Below are 16,866 nucleotides of genomic sequence, written 5' to 3'. Positions count from 1 at the left end.
TCAGAGGGAAAATGGGTAAATGTCTAAAGAACGTTAAACCAGGGATATAACTCATAGAATATAAAACATAGTTTACTGATTTTGCAAAAATGTATAATAATTTGCCCATTTTTTTTGTTTTTGTTCATCAAGATGAAAAGAAAAAATATAACTAGGGCCCAGACAGGGCAAGCATGAAACATAAGAGAGCAGAGTCACCATCTGGCACTGTTCCCTCCTTAGGCTACTCACACATCCACACTGACTCTCCACTCATAATTAAACTCCATTCAAGAACAATAACATCATGCTTCATCCCAGTGGGGTTGACTGGTCTCCTGCTCTCACCCTCACTCCCTCTCTCACAAAGCTTCAGCAGTAACATCACTCTGGATGATGTCAGATTTTCTTCTCATTCCTCTACTTCTAGAGGTCACAGGCACTCCTCAATATGCTGTAATTTACAGTAAAATGTCAGTTTAACTTACATCACTGGCATTCTTTTTGTGCAGTGTATACACACACATAACAACAACTCCACATAGCTGCCGGAGTCCTCATTTCTGTAACCGATCCCAAGGCCATTGTTGATATTTATAATTTCTCTTTTTCCTACTAGCTATTCTTTTTTTTTTTTAATTTTTATTTATTTATGATAGTCACAGAGAGAGAGAGAGAGGCAGAGACATAGGCAGAGGGAGAAGCAGGCTCCATGCACCGGGAGCCCGATGTGGGATTCGATCCCAGGTCTCCAGGATCGCGCCCTGGGCCAAAGGCAGGCGCTAAACCGCTGCGCCACCCAGGGATCCCCTATATTCTATTTTTCCTCAACCAGCACCTCACAGTTGGGGTATTTTACCCTGTGAAAGAACTCAGACTTTGGTGGTCCTTGGGCTGCTGTGGTCTTCCATTAATCTTTTACTATTGGCCATGGAAATGCTATGGAGCACCCCAGAGAATCCTCTACTTCCTATTACAGTGTCCCACGCCACCATTGCAGCAGGAAGCCCATTTACCCTCAGTGATCGGCATTAATCATTGTAGTCTGTAGAGTGCACTTTTTGCCTCTAGTTTCTATGGTATGAGGAAATCAAAAAGGCCAGATGGCAATCCCAGCTTCTGCTCATTCAGTTGTACCATTGATGTATTCCCCAAAAGAAGCATTCCTTCCTTGGGAACTATAGACCTCTAAACCATCAAAGTCCAAAGATTCAGGAATGGGAAACAATATCTTCATGAATGGGTTATTATGTGCAATAGTGAGAGCTAGTCTCCCATTTCCACCTCAGCACAGCTGGATCTGTTTTCTGGGTGTGGGAGAAGTAGCACTGTGGTTCATACAAAGTATATATTGCATCCTGTAGGACATCACCCCAACATAGCAGCATCTCCTTCAATGGGCCATTTCAATGTTCTATAAGCCTAGCTGCTTCTAGATAATAGAGCACATGGTAAGACCAGAAAGTTCCATAAGTACAATTACACTGCTGCATTTCTCTTACTGTGATATCAACTCCTTGGTTAGAGGCAATGTTGTATGGAATACCAAGACTGGAACCAAGGTGTCCATGGGCGTTGTGGTCAAAGAATGCAAATTCATAAATGGAATATACGAATTGCTGCTCCCTCCATGATGGAAAGGTTCAGTGTACTAGTTCCTATGGGGAATGGTCCCATATCAGGAATTCTGTGCAAGCTGGGGACTTGATACTGGTATTAGCTAAATCAGTCTTGCTGAGAGGAAGTCCATGTTGAAGTGTCCACCTAGAATCTCTAGGTCCATTACCATGGCCATTTTGTATATGAGCCTATTGAGCAAGCACTAAGGTGGCTGGGGGAAGGGAATGCCACCTAAAGAACAAGTCATGCTGTCCATCTATTTGTTGAAAGTCTCCTCTGTGGTGAGTACTTCTGGGTGGGGGATATCACATAGAATACAAATATCCTCTCTTTCTGTGCCCCTTGTTATAGGTCCATCCACAGTCTTTCTCTTACCCATCTCCCTGTTACCAATCTTCCATTCCTGTTCTTGATCATCCAAACGACCCATCTCCCTGAATATCTGTAGATCCACATTTCTGGACTTCTGTCTCCACCTAGATACAGTGGAAAGCCACAGGTACTGCTTGAAGTGCTGTTTGCTGAAAGGATTTTCCTTCTCCTATGTCTTTGAGGGCATTCCCATGGTGCTGTGACCATCCACTTCCAGGTAGTACCAACTGAGGTTTTTCTTCTTCCATCATTTGATCATAGGGAGTTCATCACAAGGCCTTAGGTGTTGGGTGAGGAAGAGGTGGCAATGTGTCAGGAATAGTTGACATAGTCTGAGCTGTTTCAGTTCCACTTGGGAGAACGCTGCTTTACATATCTAGCTTTATGGCTTGATGGATTGGATGACATTTGGTTCAGGATGGGCAGCTCAGGTTGCCTAGTCATTTGGGGTCTCATGGTTAGGTGTTCAGTCTCTACCAGGGCTCAGTAGCAGGCCAGAAACTAATTTTCAAAAGGACAATTGTTATTTGCAGAAGAAGACATGACTTTGTTCCAACTGTTAGGGATGTGCACTGAGATTTTCCTAGTAGGGCTGGCTAGAGGCTCCACACAACATGTCTAAATCACAGACAATTTAAGCACCACTGGATCTTCTGGAACATAAGGCTTGGCTGGTAGAGCACCTTGCACTGCAGCCTGACTCTGCTTTGGGATCCATCCAAAACCAGCAGTCTTTTTATTTTATTTTATTTTATTTTATTTTATTTTATTTTATTTTATTTTATTTTATTTTATTTTATTTTATTTATTTATTTATGATAGGCACACAGTGAGAGAGAGAGAGAGGCAGAGACATAGGCAGAGGGAGAAGCAGGCTCTATGCACCGGGAGCCTGATGTGGGATTCGATCCCGGGTCTCCAGGATCGCGCCCTGGGCCAAAGGCAGGCGCTAAACCACTGCGCCACCCAGGGATCCCCCAAAACCAGCAGTCTTATGGGTTACTCAGTAAATGACTTGAAGCAGCACACAAAAATGGGTGTACACTGCTTCTCACATCCAGAGAGGGCCACCAACTGCAATGCTTTTTTATCTTAGCATAGGCGTAGCAACTTGTCTTTCATTTGGAGGGGATTGCCTGATATTTCCTAACTCCTCAGTCCCTAGAAATTTCACCAAGGTTACAGGCCCCTGAATGTTCTTGGGGTTAAGATACCACACTCTGACAGGCAGGCGTAGGTCTTACTAAGGCATCTGGTGTACTTGCTATTTCCTGTTCACTGGGTTCAGTCTGATGTCATCAATGTAGTGGATCAATGTTTTGTTATGGGGACATCAGGATAATCAAGTTCTCTCCAGATTGCGACAGAGAACAAAAAAGCTGACATTGCCTGACATTAAGAAAGCAAAGATGTACTGCTGCCCTGCCAAGTAAAGGGAAATGGCTTTTGGTGGTCCTTACTAAATGATATAGAGAACATTTTCTTTCTTTTTTTTTTTTTTAAGATTTTATTTATTCTTCAGAGACAGAGAGACAGAGACACAGGCAGAGGAAGAAGCAGGCTCCATGCAGGGAGCCCGACGTGGGACTCAATCCCTGGTCTCCAGGATCACGCCCTGGGCCAAAGACGGTGCTAAACCGCTAAGCCACCTGGGCTGCCCGAGAACATTTTCTGGACCAGAGACTGAATTCAAAGTGCCAGACACTGTGTTGATTTGCTTTAGCAAAGAAACCGCATCTGGAAAAACAGCAGTTGGGGTCACCACCTGGTAGAGTTCACAATAAAACATTCTCCAAAACCCCTCCATTGTACAGCGTTGAAACTAGTCTAGTGTGTGGGGGTGGTGGCAAGTTCCAGGAGCTTCCCCTCATCTACCCAGATAGCCCTTCTACCTAAATAGGATAATAGAAATGTGGGGATGGGCTTAACACATAACTTTGGCCCAAGTGATAATGGAGGCTTGGCCTGGGTCATTGGGGACGGTAGAAGAGGGTGGCTGACCAGCAGGAAGAGATGGAAATCTGTCGATCCTGCTGAGACTCTGAGGTCTTTGCCCATGGCAAAGACAGAGAAGCCCCGACCTCAGTTTGGTGACTGGGAGGGTCTTCAGGTATTAGAAGAACTGGCAACTCTTAGAACCTGCAGAGACTGACACCCTGCTGGACTTTGTCTCCACCAAACGCCTAACACACTACCGCGTTTCCCAGGGCATCCGCCTGGAGAGCAAGGAAGTCAGGCCTGGAGACGTGGGAATAAAGGAGACAAGACGGAGTACAGCAGGCAGGGAATGCAGAATCGCTACGGTGCCTGCCACACGGTATTCAACAAGGGGGAAAACATCAAGGACAAGGACGTAGGAGAGTGGACGCTCAGCGTTTTCCCATTCACGAGGTGAGTGGTAGAGACTGGCCTGGAATCTGTTTCCTGCCTTCTTTCAGGGACTCGGGCTCCTGCCATGCTGTTGCCCCACCCTTTCTCCAGCACACTGTCCTCATCCGCAGGGCATGTGAGGCCCAGGTGTCAGGTGGTGAGGAGGGAAAAAGAGGATGGAAGAGCACGTGTCCAGCATTTTAAGGCCTACACTTGGAAGAGAGTCACGTCATTTCCACTCACATTCCATGGGTAAGAATGTAATGGCTGGGCCTTGCCAGCTGCAAAGGGACCAGGCAATGTCATCTGGTTGGGCAGCCTGTTGCTAAGGAAGGAGAGAACAGATCTTGGTGGACAGCTCGCAGCCTCTAACATAAGGAATGACCAAATAAGAAGAGCCCCAGGCAGATGGCTGGAAAAATATCACAGGCTCAAAGTCCAGGTTGGAAGACACTGTGAAGCTCTACCCACCTGCTTCAGGTGGGGAAGAGGGAAACTGAGGCCCTAGATGGGCGGTGTCTGGTTTGGTCAGGATCCCACTATGAGTGAGCTAGAGCCAAGAGTCCTTTCCCTGATCCCAGTCTGTCTCAGGGAATGTGATGGAGAGAAAGAACCTAGGGTGGAGGATGAGAAGAGTCAATACACAAACATTTGCTCAGAATCCATCAGCTGCTGGGCCTTCTATGAGGGGCCGTGGAGGGATGCAGAGATGAAGGGGATGTGTGGCTGTCAGAGTTAGGTTGCTACTACCACCACCTGGACTGTGGTAATGGGCACCCCCAAAGTTTCCACTATCATGAAAGGTCTCTCCGCTGTTCACAGAAAGATCTGTGGTGGGGAGGACTGTAAGGTCGTATTTTCCTCAGCACACAGCCTCTTCATTACCAAAGTCACAGAATCACTTGTCCAGGTCACTCTGACATATCCCTAGAGACCTGTTCCCACATTGGCTCAAGGCCTCAGTTTTCTCATTTATAAAATGGAACTGATAGGTGCTCAGGCTGTTGGACATCTGACTCTTGGTTTTGGCTCAGGTCACAATCTCACCCCATGTCTGGCTTTGTGTTCAGTGTGGAGTGTATTTCAGATTCTCTGTCTCCCTCTCCCTCTGCCCCTCCCCACTCGTATTCTCTCTCTCCCAAACAAATAAATAAAATCTTAAAAAAAATAAAATAGAATAGAATGGAGCTGACAATACTGATAGCTGCCATCCAGTGAACACTATGCCCTAGGAAACTCACATAAATCATTTCTAACTCTGCAAAACATCAATATTTATGTTTCACCAATAAAGAAAGAGAGGCTCAGAGAGTTAAGGGCCCAAGACACAAGGGGTGGATGGGGTTACTGGGTTCCCTAACAGGATGATCTTTTGCCAAGCAAGTTTGTAGCATGTCCCAGTATGGGTGGAATTTGTTTCCTGTCCTGTGAGTGCCAGGCTTGCCCATGTGGCCACCTCGGGCCAGTGGAATGTGAGTGGAAGGACGGGATATAAGCAGAGGCTTTAACATGTTGTTCAGTTTGTATTAGGCTTTCATGCCCCAGTGATTGTCACAAGAAGAACACATCCCAGGTACTTGCTGTTATTTTAGCCTGGACTCCAGAATGTGGCCTGGAGCAGAACCTACTAGTTAAGGCCAGTCCAGGTCAGTAAGTTGCAGTGAGCTGTGAGCATCTGTGGTCATAGGCCACCATGTAGGAGGAGGTTTGTTATAAAGCATTATTGCAGCAACAGCTGACTAATATAGTAGCAGAGCTGGGATATGAAGCCAAATGTGTGAGAAGCCAGAAATCTTTCTGTTTTCTCTATGGCCTAGGTTGTTAGCAATTACAGTTGAGATAATATCATAAAAATATAAGGCACTGGGAACACCTGGGTGGCTCAGTGGTTGAGTGTCTGCCTTCAGCTCAAGGCATGGGCCCTGGGTCCTGGGATCGAGTATTGTATCCCTCTGCCTAAGTCTCTTGTCTCTGCCTCTCTTTCTGTGTCTCTAATGAATAAATAAATCTTAAAAAAAAAAAAGTCAGGCACCAGATTAAAAGATTCAGAACAAATGCTAGTTGTTATTAATTTTACTCAGTGTTGCCTTTTAAAGAGTACATTGATGACACAAGTCGTTTCAGCGTTATTGGGGACATAAAGGGGTTACAGTGCCCAGGCTTCTGAGAGAGACATTCACTAGGCAAAGGCAACTCTCTTCAGTAATAAGCAGCCTTCATAGGTGACTGACATTTTAAAACTTACAAAATATGGGGCAGCCATGGTGGCTCAGCGGTTTACCGCCACCTTCAGCCCGGTGGGCTCCTGGAGACCCGGGATCAAGTCGCACGTCGGGCTCCCTGCATGGAGCCTGCTTCTCCCTCTGCCTGTATCTCTGCCTCTCTCTATATATATATATGTCTCTCATGAATAAATAAATAAAATCTTTAAAAAAAACTTACAAAATATTTTCCCATCCATGATTTCATTAAGCCAAAGACTAGTGAGGTAGAAAAAAACATATTATCACCATTTCATAAATGAGTAAGAAGCCCAGAGGGGCTAAGTGACTTGCCTAAGATCACAAGCTGAGGTGTGGACAGGCAGCTTCTAACATACTGTTCTTTTTTTATTTTTTTTAAAGATTTTATTTATTTATTCATAGAAACACAGAGAGAGAATGAGAGGCAGAGACACAGGCAGAGGGAGAAGCAGGCTCCATGCAGAGAGCCTGACGCGGGACCCGATCCAGGGTCTCCAGGATCACACCCTGGGCTGCAGGCGGCCCTAAACCGCTGCGCCACCGGGGCTGCCCGGACAGGCAGCTTCTAATACCTCCATATGAGAGTCACCCATTCGCCCCTGCATTAGTCCCCAGGAGCATGGGGGTAACTGGCAGACACAGAACACTCAGGAAATACAAGCAGAAGTCCAGAAGGATGGGATGAGGGGGCAGCAGGCATGGACAATAGCAGCCTGTTTGGGCAGAGCCCGAACAACTTTGCTCCAGAAGTTAAGATGCTAATCAGGGGTGGCTCCCAGGCTTCTCCACCCACTTACCTCCTAAGCGCTCAGACACCCCAGACACACATAATCAGGCAGCCACACCCTGGCAGAGAAGACCAGGGAAGTGGCAGAGCTCCAGTGATAAGGCACCCAGCCCAGGTCCCCAAAATAAGCAGCCTGGAAACCCTAGCCAGTCAGTCTTGAGCTTGCCTGTGAATGGACATCTCCTCAAATGGGGAGACCTACTTCACCTTGCGCCCAAAAACCCCATAGATAAATAGATGGCCCTTTCCCTCAGCTCTCCTGGGTAACACCTCTCTCTGTCCTTCAACCCCGAGTTAGCCTTGAGAGCAGACTGCAGACTCTCCAGGACTCCATTCCCACACCAGGTCACTGGGACACAGCCTTCTACATTCATTAACTGTACATTTTCATTACTTCTGAGTTGATCAAAATTAAAACACTGATGTGTATGGTGTTTCTTTCTCCTGATTTTAATATGTCACAGTGATGATGGTGCATGAGAGACTCACTGTGCACTTGAAGACATCTGTACGTACTTCCCACATAGTAGGTCCCATTCTAAGCACTTCACAAGGATCAATTCATGTCATCCTCCCAGCAACCCTACGAGGTGGGTACTTTAATTATCCCCATTTTACAGGTGAGGAAATGGAGGCCAAAGGTTAAGGAACTTGTTCAAAGTCACAACGCCAATGTGTGTGTGTGGCCAAGCAAGGATTTGAACCCAGGCAGTCTGGCTGCAGTCCCTGTTAATCACCCTCCTCCTTTGCTCTTCTAAGTGCTTTATGCAGACCACCTCTGCTTGAGCAGTGGCAGGTCAGGGCAGGTTGGGGGCACACCCTGCTTGAGATGTCCAGCGCAGTTTGGACTTGCTCAGGTCATCACCTGCACCCAGCTGGATGAACCCCCCCCGAAGGCACCATGTCTCTGTGAATGACCATTGCGCCTCCCATGGTGCCTGGTTCCCTCGTTGTTCCTGGAATACCGAAGCCGAGAATGTTGAAGATGAAGTAGCAGCATCCCCACCTTACGCTTCAGGAACAGAGGTTCAGACACACTGATGTGATTGAGGGCGCATGGCTGTAAGTTCTAGTCCGTGGGGATCCAAGTCTTCCTACCTCCAGATTCCACAAGAAATACAACAGCCTTGATTCTTTGTAGGGAGTGCATTACGTTCCTAATACAGTTACCATAATTCGTTTAGACTGATTGGCATCAGTTAAACAAACATTGACATCTTTTCACTATCACAAAGAGCTGCGATAAAGTCTTTTGACTTCTGTTTGCCCACTTCCACAAGCATTTCCACAGTCCTCCAGCCCTAGACTGAGATTGGACATTCTAAGTTTGGACACGACTATGTTACTTTCTAAACACGTGGTCCCAATTTGCCATCTCCTGTTCTCCCCGGGGAATGAGAGCACCTGTTTTCTGTGCTGTGTGTGTTCAATTTTAAAACTTGTCAAGAGACTGGATGAGGGGTTTCTGGGACAAGTTCAGAAGGTGACCACAATGCACAGGATTTCTCCTAACAGAACCTCCCTTCCCCTATGGCTGTCAAACATGGCTTGAGTATAGAGGCTTTTTTTTTTTTTTTTAAGGCTTCTGCAGTTCATCCCTCTGGGAATGAGGCTGAGCCCCCCAGTGTCCAGTTAAGTCCAGATGAACACATGCAATCAGGTCTGAGCTGTGTTAGGCTATGGAAACAGACTGTTGCGGGGGGCGGGAATAAAGAGTAACCAGAGGTAGGCTCCTCCATCACTCATTGGAAAACCAGCTGCCGCCTCAGCTCTGAGTAAGTTTCTTTTCATGTTGTTTCCTGAAATAGGAGTCATAACCAGCTTGAGAAGCTTTGCCAAACAGAATAGAGAAACAGAATAGACCAGAAGAGTTGTGAGATTACTCAGTCTACTTCTGCTGTTTATCAGATAAGGAAACTGAGAGCCAGAGATGGTGAGTGATGAATTCCCAGTTACACAGGAAAGTTCAAAACAAGGAGTAGCAGGATCCAGCTCAAAGCCAGGTAGCCGAACTTCTAGCTGAGTGCTCTTCAGATCACAGCAGGGCCCATCCATCACCTCCGCTGACTGTCCTTTCTATGTGTTCTCTTGCTCCTGAAAATAAGGGGACTATCAGTTCTCTTGAGAAGTGCTGTCTGGGTAAAAATCACCACAGTATGTCTATCTTCATGCCTTTGTGCATCCTATTCTCACTTCCTGGAATTCCCTTCTCTGCCTAAGTGCCTGAACTCCTCCCCATCCTTCAAGACCCACAAGAGCAGTTACGTTCCGTGAAAATATTCCGATTCCCCAGGGCAGCTGGTTGTTCCCTGCTCTATGGTCCCAGGCCCTAACCTTGCCCCAGCACTCAGAATGCTTGATGGTGGTTGCTGGCTCCTGCTGTGTCTTCTCCATAAGCCTGGAAATTCCTCAACTGCACAGATGTGTCAAATTTTCCTCTGAAACCCTGGCACACACCTGAAGCTCCTGTGGCATGGACTTTGGACCACAAACTGCAGCAGAGAGGGGGTGTATCCTACCCTATCAGCCCCCAGCTCATACATGAACTCAGAAGTTTGGTGCCACTGAAGGAATCCGCATGGGGAAGTTGTGCAGTGTAAGGAGCTTTTCTAATCCTGGAGCCATGGAGTTTTCAACAGACACTACCTCGCGGTGCCAAGCAGGTCAGGCTGACAAATGAGTGGGCACTAAAAGGCAGAGAAAGCCGTCACATGTGTCTAGGCCTCCAGGGCACAGGGCACTTTCACAGCTGACCTCATGCGAACAAACTTTGTAACTCCTCTTCAGTGTTACTTCCATGAAACTCTTCTTCTGCCAGGAAAACTCTCAAATCCCGTTGACCCAAACCTCAGGACCCTCAGATATGGATATGAGGGAAGAAGTCAATCAAGCTAAGGGATGTATGACCAAGCATGTACTTAGTTTGTAGGATTTAGGACACAGAAAGAGTGAGTACAGTCATGAAACTATGTAGCAAGTAGCTCAAGTAAGAGCTTCATCATTGTCATCAAGTAGGCTGAGCTTTCCAGGTTCCGGGCTTTCTCAAGGATTTTAGAAAAGACCACACGAGACATGGAATGTGGGATTTCATTATCTCCAGTTTACTTAATTTGCTTGTTTACACACACTATCTCTGTGTGCATAACAGTGGCAAGAGCCATTCTCTAAATACAATCTGGTACTCAGACTATGACAGATGCACATGAGAAATGAGGCGTCACTGAACCTCAGCATGGAGAGGCAAAACAAGCATAGCAGGATTCTGGGACTACAGATGCCCTTAAAAGCTTCTTGTTCAGCACCTGGGACAACAGACACTTTCCAGAAGATGATGCAAGGCTCTTTCAATGGAAGACCCAGACCCCAAATGGTGCTCGAAACAAGGAGCAGCAGGATCCAGCTCAAAGCCAGGTAGCCCAACTTCTAGCTGAGTGCTAGAAAGCAGAGGCTTGTTTCCCTGCCTTCCTAAGGAGCCAAGAAGCTCTAAAGGCTTGTCAAGAAAAAGGAAACAGGAGATTAGCGTCTGCTGAGCACAGGTGCTGGGCAGTTTACATACATCATTACCCTTAATCCTAATGGTATCGTCTCCACTGTCCAGATGTGGACACGAAGCTTGCCCATGGTCAGCCGACCCTCAGTGCTGTACCAGCACTGGAACCCACATCTTGGGTTTACCTAAGCCCAAACTCTTTCAGCTTCGGCATGCCATCTTACACAGGGGTACAGAGCATGTTCCCAGGAGAAAGGCAAGGGTGCTAACACTGAACAGGAAATGGTGGAAGACCACTCAACACAGGGAGGTCAGTCACAGACACTTGCCACAGAGTTAACTCAATGCTGAGCCTGAACCAGATCTGCCAGAGAGAAATGGCTGGGGATTTAGCTGCGACAAATGAACGTGTGCAGTCATCTTGTGCCTGTTACCTGTTCGTGCTGAACATGAAACTCAGGAGAACCCCCAACCCCTTCAACCAGCCCCTGCCACCTACTTCACCCCCACTTTCATTCCCTGTTTACAGACAGTAATTTCAGAGGGCAAAAAAATTTTCAGGGTGCCCATGACATCTGGCCAATGCTCCCCAAGCACTCTGGTGACACCTCTGAAATCTCAGTGCCAGAATTTCTGCCACTTTTGGGTACAATGTATCCCAGCTCACGTTTTGATGGATATGAATTAACATGCAGCCTGATGGAATACCAACTACATATTTTAAATACATCTTTGTATGAAATACAATTTACCCTGAAGACTTTCCAGGCCTCAAGCTCCTAACAATCTAAGCTTGAGTTAAGGCAGTCAAGTATAGTGCTTGTCAGTTAATGCTATTATCAGGCTTAACTTGGTGTGGGGAGAGGAGGAACATCAAGGAAGCTTCCAGGATGATTACCCAAAGTGCAAGGGGATGGGTACAGAAGGCCTAAGGACGCAGCCTGCGTGGGCCAGTGGGTGGCAGGCTGTCCTATCAACAGAGCTGTAACAGCACCTTTGTGGGTGGAGGTGACAGGCCACAGAAGGACAAGGCTGGATATTGAGAAGTGTGCAAAGGGGACAGAAAAGATTGATTTCAAGGCCAGTTGAACAGGCCCAGGTTTGGTCTGGTGTTGGTATAAGTAGGAGGGTGGGGGCCAAAGTCACTCCAATATTAAATAGGGACATTTTTGCAAATGGGTTGGCTTCTTGCCATTGGAGGTAATGAAAGACATTTTCCTTCACCTCTGATTTATCATAATCTCGTCCAAATGTAAAAATTCCTTGGGCCACTGCAGACCGATCAATGAGCTTATCAGCACACTGTTCAGATTATACCACTGATGTGTGGTCAGGAAAGTGTCAGTGCAAGTATGCATTTTGCAAAGTTACTCTGACTCAGCTTAAAATTCATCCAGTTGTTATTAAAATGTCTGCCTTTGGGATTTATTCTTAATTTTTTTTTAAGATTTTATTTATTTCTTTGAAGGGGAGAGAGGGAGAGGGGGAGGGAGAGAGAGAGAGAGAGAGAGAGAGGAGAGAGAGAACACAAGCAGGGAGGAATGGCAGAGGGAGAGGGAGAAGCTGGCTCCCCACTGAGCAGAGAGCCAGATGTGGGGCTCGAACCCAGGACCCTGAGATCATGACCTGAGCCCAAGACAGACACTTAACCAACTGGGCCAGCCGTGCACCCCGGCTTCTATTTTTAATAGAGAAAACAGCCCATAAAGTGAGGTGAAATTTAATACCATAAGCCAAGAGTTTGGATTATAAAAAGTAAATTAGTGTTCTAAAAAAAACAAAAACAAAAACTCAAATCTATCCACACATGTACCAAAGTGAAGCCCTGAAGTTGTGGGTTACTCTCAGGGGTTTTGTCAATAAAGAGCAAATGCCATAGTTGTTATTAAAAACAATCAAGCATTTGCTCAAAATAATAGGGAAAAAAGGTAACCTTATTGTTCCAAAAACCAATACACAATAGACAACATGGACAGTAAACCAGCAATGTTCGTTACATAAATATCACCCAACACTCAGCCAGAGAGGCACTCCAGTTTAACTATTTTGGTAACTAATCACAAGTCAGTTGCAATATATAACATTCTGAGGATAAATGAATACCATGACCGGAGAGTGTCTTTCAGGCAGCTGGCTGTTTTATAAAAAACCCTGCTGGAAATAAGTGCTTATGCAAAACTGACCAGAGGGCAATACTGTTAAACCACAGTGTTAACAGCCATTACAATACAAGACACCCAGAATCAGGGAGAGAATGACAGCAGCGGAGAAGGGTCTTGAGGCCCTGGCCTCCACTTTGGCCACACAGCAGAGGCTTTCCTGATTCTGTCCTCTCACTGAGCCTTAGCTCTGCCCTCTAGAGACAAAAGGAACATTCCAGATTAAGGTCAAGTCTTGCCAGGGATAGAAAGTGCCTGACTGGGAATGGTGGTGCTTGTGACACAAAGTGACATGGCCAAGAAGTGTGGGAGTTAAACTCACTCCCCAGCCTCCACCACCGCTCCCCAAAACTGCCTGGTAAGCTTCCTCTCTGAAGCAGGATTGAAAGTTTAGTCAAATAACTAATAAAAATAATGAAAAATATATATATTAGCCATTGTCCTACTATCACCCCTTTTGTTTTGCTTTTATTTCTTATAACTATCTTGCTTCGAATTCAAACTAGAGGTCTGGGGAGGAAGTCCTGGGGAAAAAGATTTCAGATACCAAAACCCGTAGGTCCCATACCAGCCCAGCAAACCAAAGAGGGTACCAAATACTTTCTGGGACAAGTTGTGGAAGTAAACGGCCGTGCACAGAAACATCCATACCCAGATGAAGGTCAGGAAGCCCAGGGCCACCACCAGGGTGGTGATGGCAGTGTGGAGACAGTGGCTTCGGTCCATCTTCAGTTCATGCAGCACGGCCATCTCCTCCACAATCATAAGGGCGCAGAAGGTCAGCAGGAAGGAGTGGCCTGAGATGTCAAAGCCATGCCAAAAGCCTCCTTCCCCGTGGCATTGCTGCTTACTCTGGTGCTCCTTTCTGACCCCTTCCAGGGTTGGTGACTGGTAGCAGCTGCCCGTGTAGTGTTCGATGTTGGAGAAGATGGCTGTGCAGACATACCAGATAGCCGTGCCCACCAGCAGGGTACTCAGCCGCCGCAGGACCAGGCCAGCCCTGCCTGTCAGGTGGTAGTTGGTGAGGGCAATGAAAGGCAGGAGGAGACAGAAGGTCCAGGCCCAGGCCAGTTTGACAAAATATCTGGCAGGAGAGGAAAGTGGAAGTGAAGAGAGGGGACACGGTAGAGAGGAAACTATGTCATGACTGGGTCTCTAGAGTCTCAAGGGAGGGGAAATAAGAAAAGCTGATAAAAACTACAGATAACAACTTCACTTACTAAGTTCCAAATGTAGTAACTCCTTAAACAGCTCTGCGAGGTAGGTACTGTTATGATACTCATTTTACAGGTAAGAAAGCTGAGGTACAGAAGTATCATACCCAAAGTAGAGATCATAAGCGGTGGAGCTAGGATTGGATTCCAGGGCTTGTGATCTTAATCTGTGATCCAGGCCCTGGGATGGTGGACACACAAGATATTCATGGCTACCCTGAGAAGAAGGTCTCATTTGCCACCATTTTCTAGAGAAGGTGAGGCTCAGGAAAGTTCAGTAACTTTGCCCAGGGTCACAATCACACCACCAGCAAGCCCGGAGTAAATCAAGGTTTGGCCAGCCCCAAAGCCCGTGATTTTTCTACTTGTGGCTCTTTCTTACATGGCAGCAATGATCTCAGAACAGAGCTTGAGTTCAAGCTAGAAGACCGGGTTCGGGGCACCTGGGTGGCTCAGTGGTTGAATGTCTGCCTTTGGCTCAGGGCAAGATCCTGGAGTCCTGGAATCGAGTCCCGCATCAGGCTCCCTGCAGGGAGTCTGCTTCTTCCTCTGCCTGTGTCTCTGCCTCTCTCTGTGTGTCTCTCATGAATAAAGAAATAAAATCTTTCTAAAAAAAAAAATTAAAAAAAAAAGACTGGGTTCAAGTCTTGACTCTCACTCAACTTGCTCTGATCACTTTCTCCAGGCTTTAGTGTTCCTAGCTGTAAAATAGAGCTAAGGAGACCGAGTGATTTTTTTTAAAAAATCCCTCCCACAGCCAATGGTTCAGTGGTTCCCTCCAATTAGCACAGAGGCTTGGAACAAAATGTCAGAATCCATGGCTACCCACAAACAGGTACTTGTCTGCCAGGCCACTGGGTCCCCAGCTCACCCGGAGCCAGATGAAGTGGCAGCTGCCTGTCTGCCTCCCCTTGCTCATCAGGGGTGGCTGACCTGGGGACCAGCCACGGAAAACACACGGGCGGGAGACTTGGGGCTACAACCACACTCATCATCATCATCTATTCTTAGTGCAGCCCCGGGGGTGGGGGGTGGGGGGTGGGGGGGTGGGTGAGGAGGGAAGGGGGAGTCAAGGACAGGACGACTTTTTCCTGGGTTCCAATCGCTGCTTGGACACCACTCCAGAGCCTGTCACTCCCATCTTCCCTGGGGCTGATGATATATGCAAGGACCTTGCCAGGGCCAGACCTGTCAGGCACTTGACAAAACTGCTGGGGAGAGAAACCAGGGTTCTGAGTAGATGAAGCAAAGCTGGGCTGCCTTTGGGGAGACGCTGTAAGTCTGCTGTTCTAAGGAGGAATCTAAGCTCCCTTCAAGGCAGTTTTATGACTTCACTAATGCAACACTGTTTTTGTGCAAGACTCTTGAAAGCCACCAGTTAGAGAGAGAGAGAGAGAGAGAGAGAAAGGGCGTGAGTGGGTGGAGTTAAGATGTCTCAAAGAGCCCAGCTGGTTGCTTTCCTGGGCTACTGCCAAGGACTTTGGGCGGCTGAGAAGGTCCAAGGAGATGCAGGGTCATGGAGGGTAAAGGTCGGAGGCTGGAGGGTTCGGCATCTCCGGGACTAGCTGGGAGCGAGGGTTCCTTCACAGGCCGGGGCCGGCTCGCCGGGGCTGGGGGCCCAGGAGGAGGCAGGTCTTTGGCTGGGTGGTGATGGGATACGGTCACAGGCGGGGAGGGGTGGGGAGGACGGGGGAGGCCTACACCCCCCAACAGGTCCCGGCCGACTCCGATTCCAAGGGGAGGTGGGGGGCGCAGGGACCGAGGCTCACCCGACGCCCCCCCACCCCGTCCCCCCACCACACACGGCCCCGCCCGTCGCTCCCCGCCCGGGCAGCTCGGGCTGGCTCATCCGGGCGTGCAACCCCAGCTGCGGGTGACAGCAGCCGCTCGCGGGTCCCTGCGGTCGCCACGCGCGTGCCCCCCGGCCGACGGCTCGCCCGTCGGGGCCGCTAAAGCCCGGCTCTGCGGACCGGGTCGGCGGCGGCCCCGGGGCTCACTTACACGTTGAGAACGTTGCGCTTGTTGCTGAGGTAGCTCTCGGGCAGCGGGGAGAGCTCCTTGAGGACGGAGCCCGCCAGCATGGAGAACGCCAGCGCCCAGGGCAGGTAGCGCCGCACGGCCGCTCGCACCAGCGTCCCCCGCAGGAGCCTCGCGCAGCGCTCCAGGTGCTCCATGCCGGACCTCGTCGGCCACCGTCCGCCTCCCCGCGGCTTCCCGGCCACCGTCTTGCGCTTCGCCCCGAAGCCGCGGCCTCCCCCCGGCGCATGCGCGTTGCCCGCGAGCCCCGCCCCCCCCCCCCCGGGAGCGCTCGCGCTCCCCCTCTCGGCCACCGGCCGCCTCTGCAGCGCGTCCCGTTCCGAACCCCGCGGCCCCCCCTTCTCCCTTCTCCCTTCTCCCTTCTCCCTTCTCCCAGCGCGGGCGCCAGGCGGCAGGCAGGAGCGGAGTCTTGCCCTGGGTCTGGGGGAAAAAAACGCTCCAGCGAGTATTTGCTGGAGATGGGGAAGAAGAACTGCAGCACTGTGGGAGTTAGAGCAGTGGTCACGGCATCGGTTAGTCTCTCTCTCGGAAGCTGGGAGACACCTGCTCCATCTGTGCCTCAGTTTTCTCATCTGTAGAATGGGGAGACAGGAGG

The 16,866-nt window shown here is 48.6% G+C and overlaps 1 protein-coding gene across 1 annotated transcript; it reads right to left on the bottom strand.

Moving 5' to 3' along the window:
- Positions 1-13,463: 13,463 nt before the first annotated feature.
- FITM2 (fat storage inducing transmembrane protein 2) lies at positions 13,464-16,480 on the bottom strand. Its single transcript, XM_055306262.1, has 2 exons — positions 16,236-16,480; positions 13,464-14,104 (listed from the first exon to the last, which is right to left on the bottom strand). The coding sequence occupies exons 1-2, from the start codon at positions 16,406-16,408 to the stop codon at positions 13,489-13,491; spliced, it is 789 nt and encodes a 262-aa protein (XP_055162237.1). The 5' UTR covers positions 16,409-16,480; the 3' UTR covers positions 13,464-13,488.
- Between the last annotated feature and the right edge of the window lie 386 nt (positions 16,481-16,866).

Source organism: Nyctereutes procyonoides, unplaced genomic scaffold, assembly GCF_905146905.1.
Source record: "Nyctereutes procyonoides isolate TBG_1078 unplaced genomic scaffold, NYPRO_anot_genome, whole genome shotgun sequence".
NCBI lineage: Eukaryota > Metazoa > Chordata > Mammalia > Carnivora > Canidae > Nyctereutes > Nyctereutes procyonoides.
This window is presented reverse-complemented; position numbering and strand designations above follow the sequence as displayed.

Bases quoted from the DNA above. Each gene is read 5' to 3' on its own strand.
- FITM2 (XM_055306262.1), bottom strand. From the start codon at position 16,408: ATGGAGCACCTGGAGCGCTGCGCGAGGCTCCTGCGGGGGACGCTGGTG. The intron at 14,105-16,235 runs GTAAGTGAGCCC...CTCTCCTGCCAG, and splicing joins AAGCGCAACGTTCTCAACGT to ATATTTTGTCAAACTGGCCT.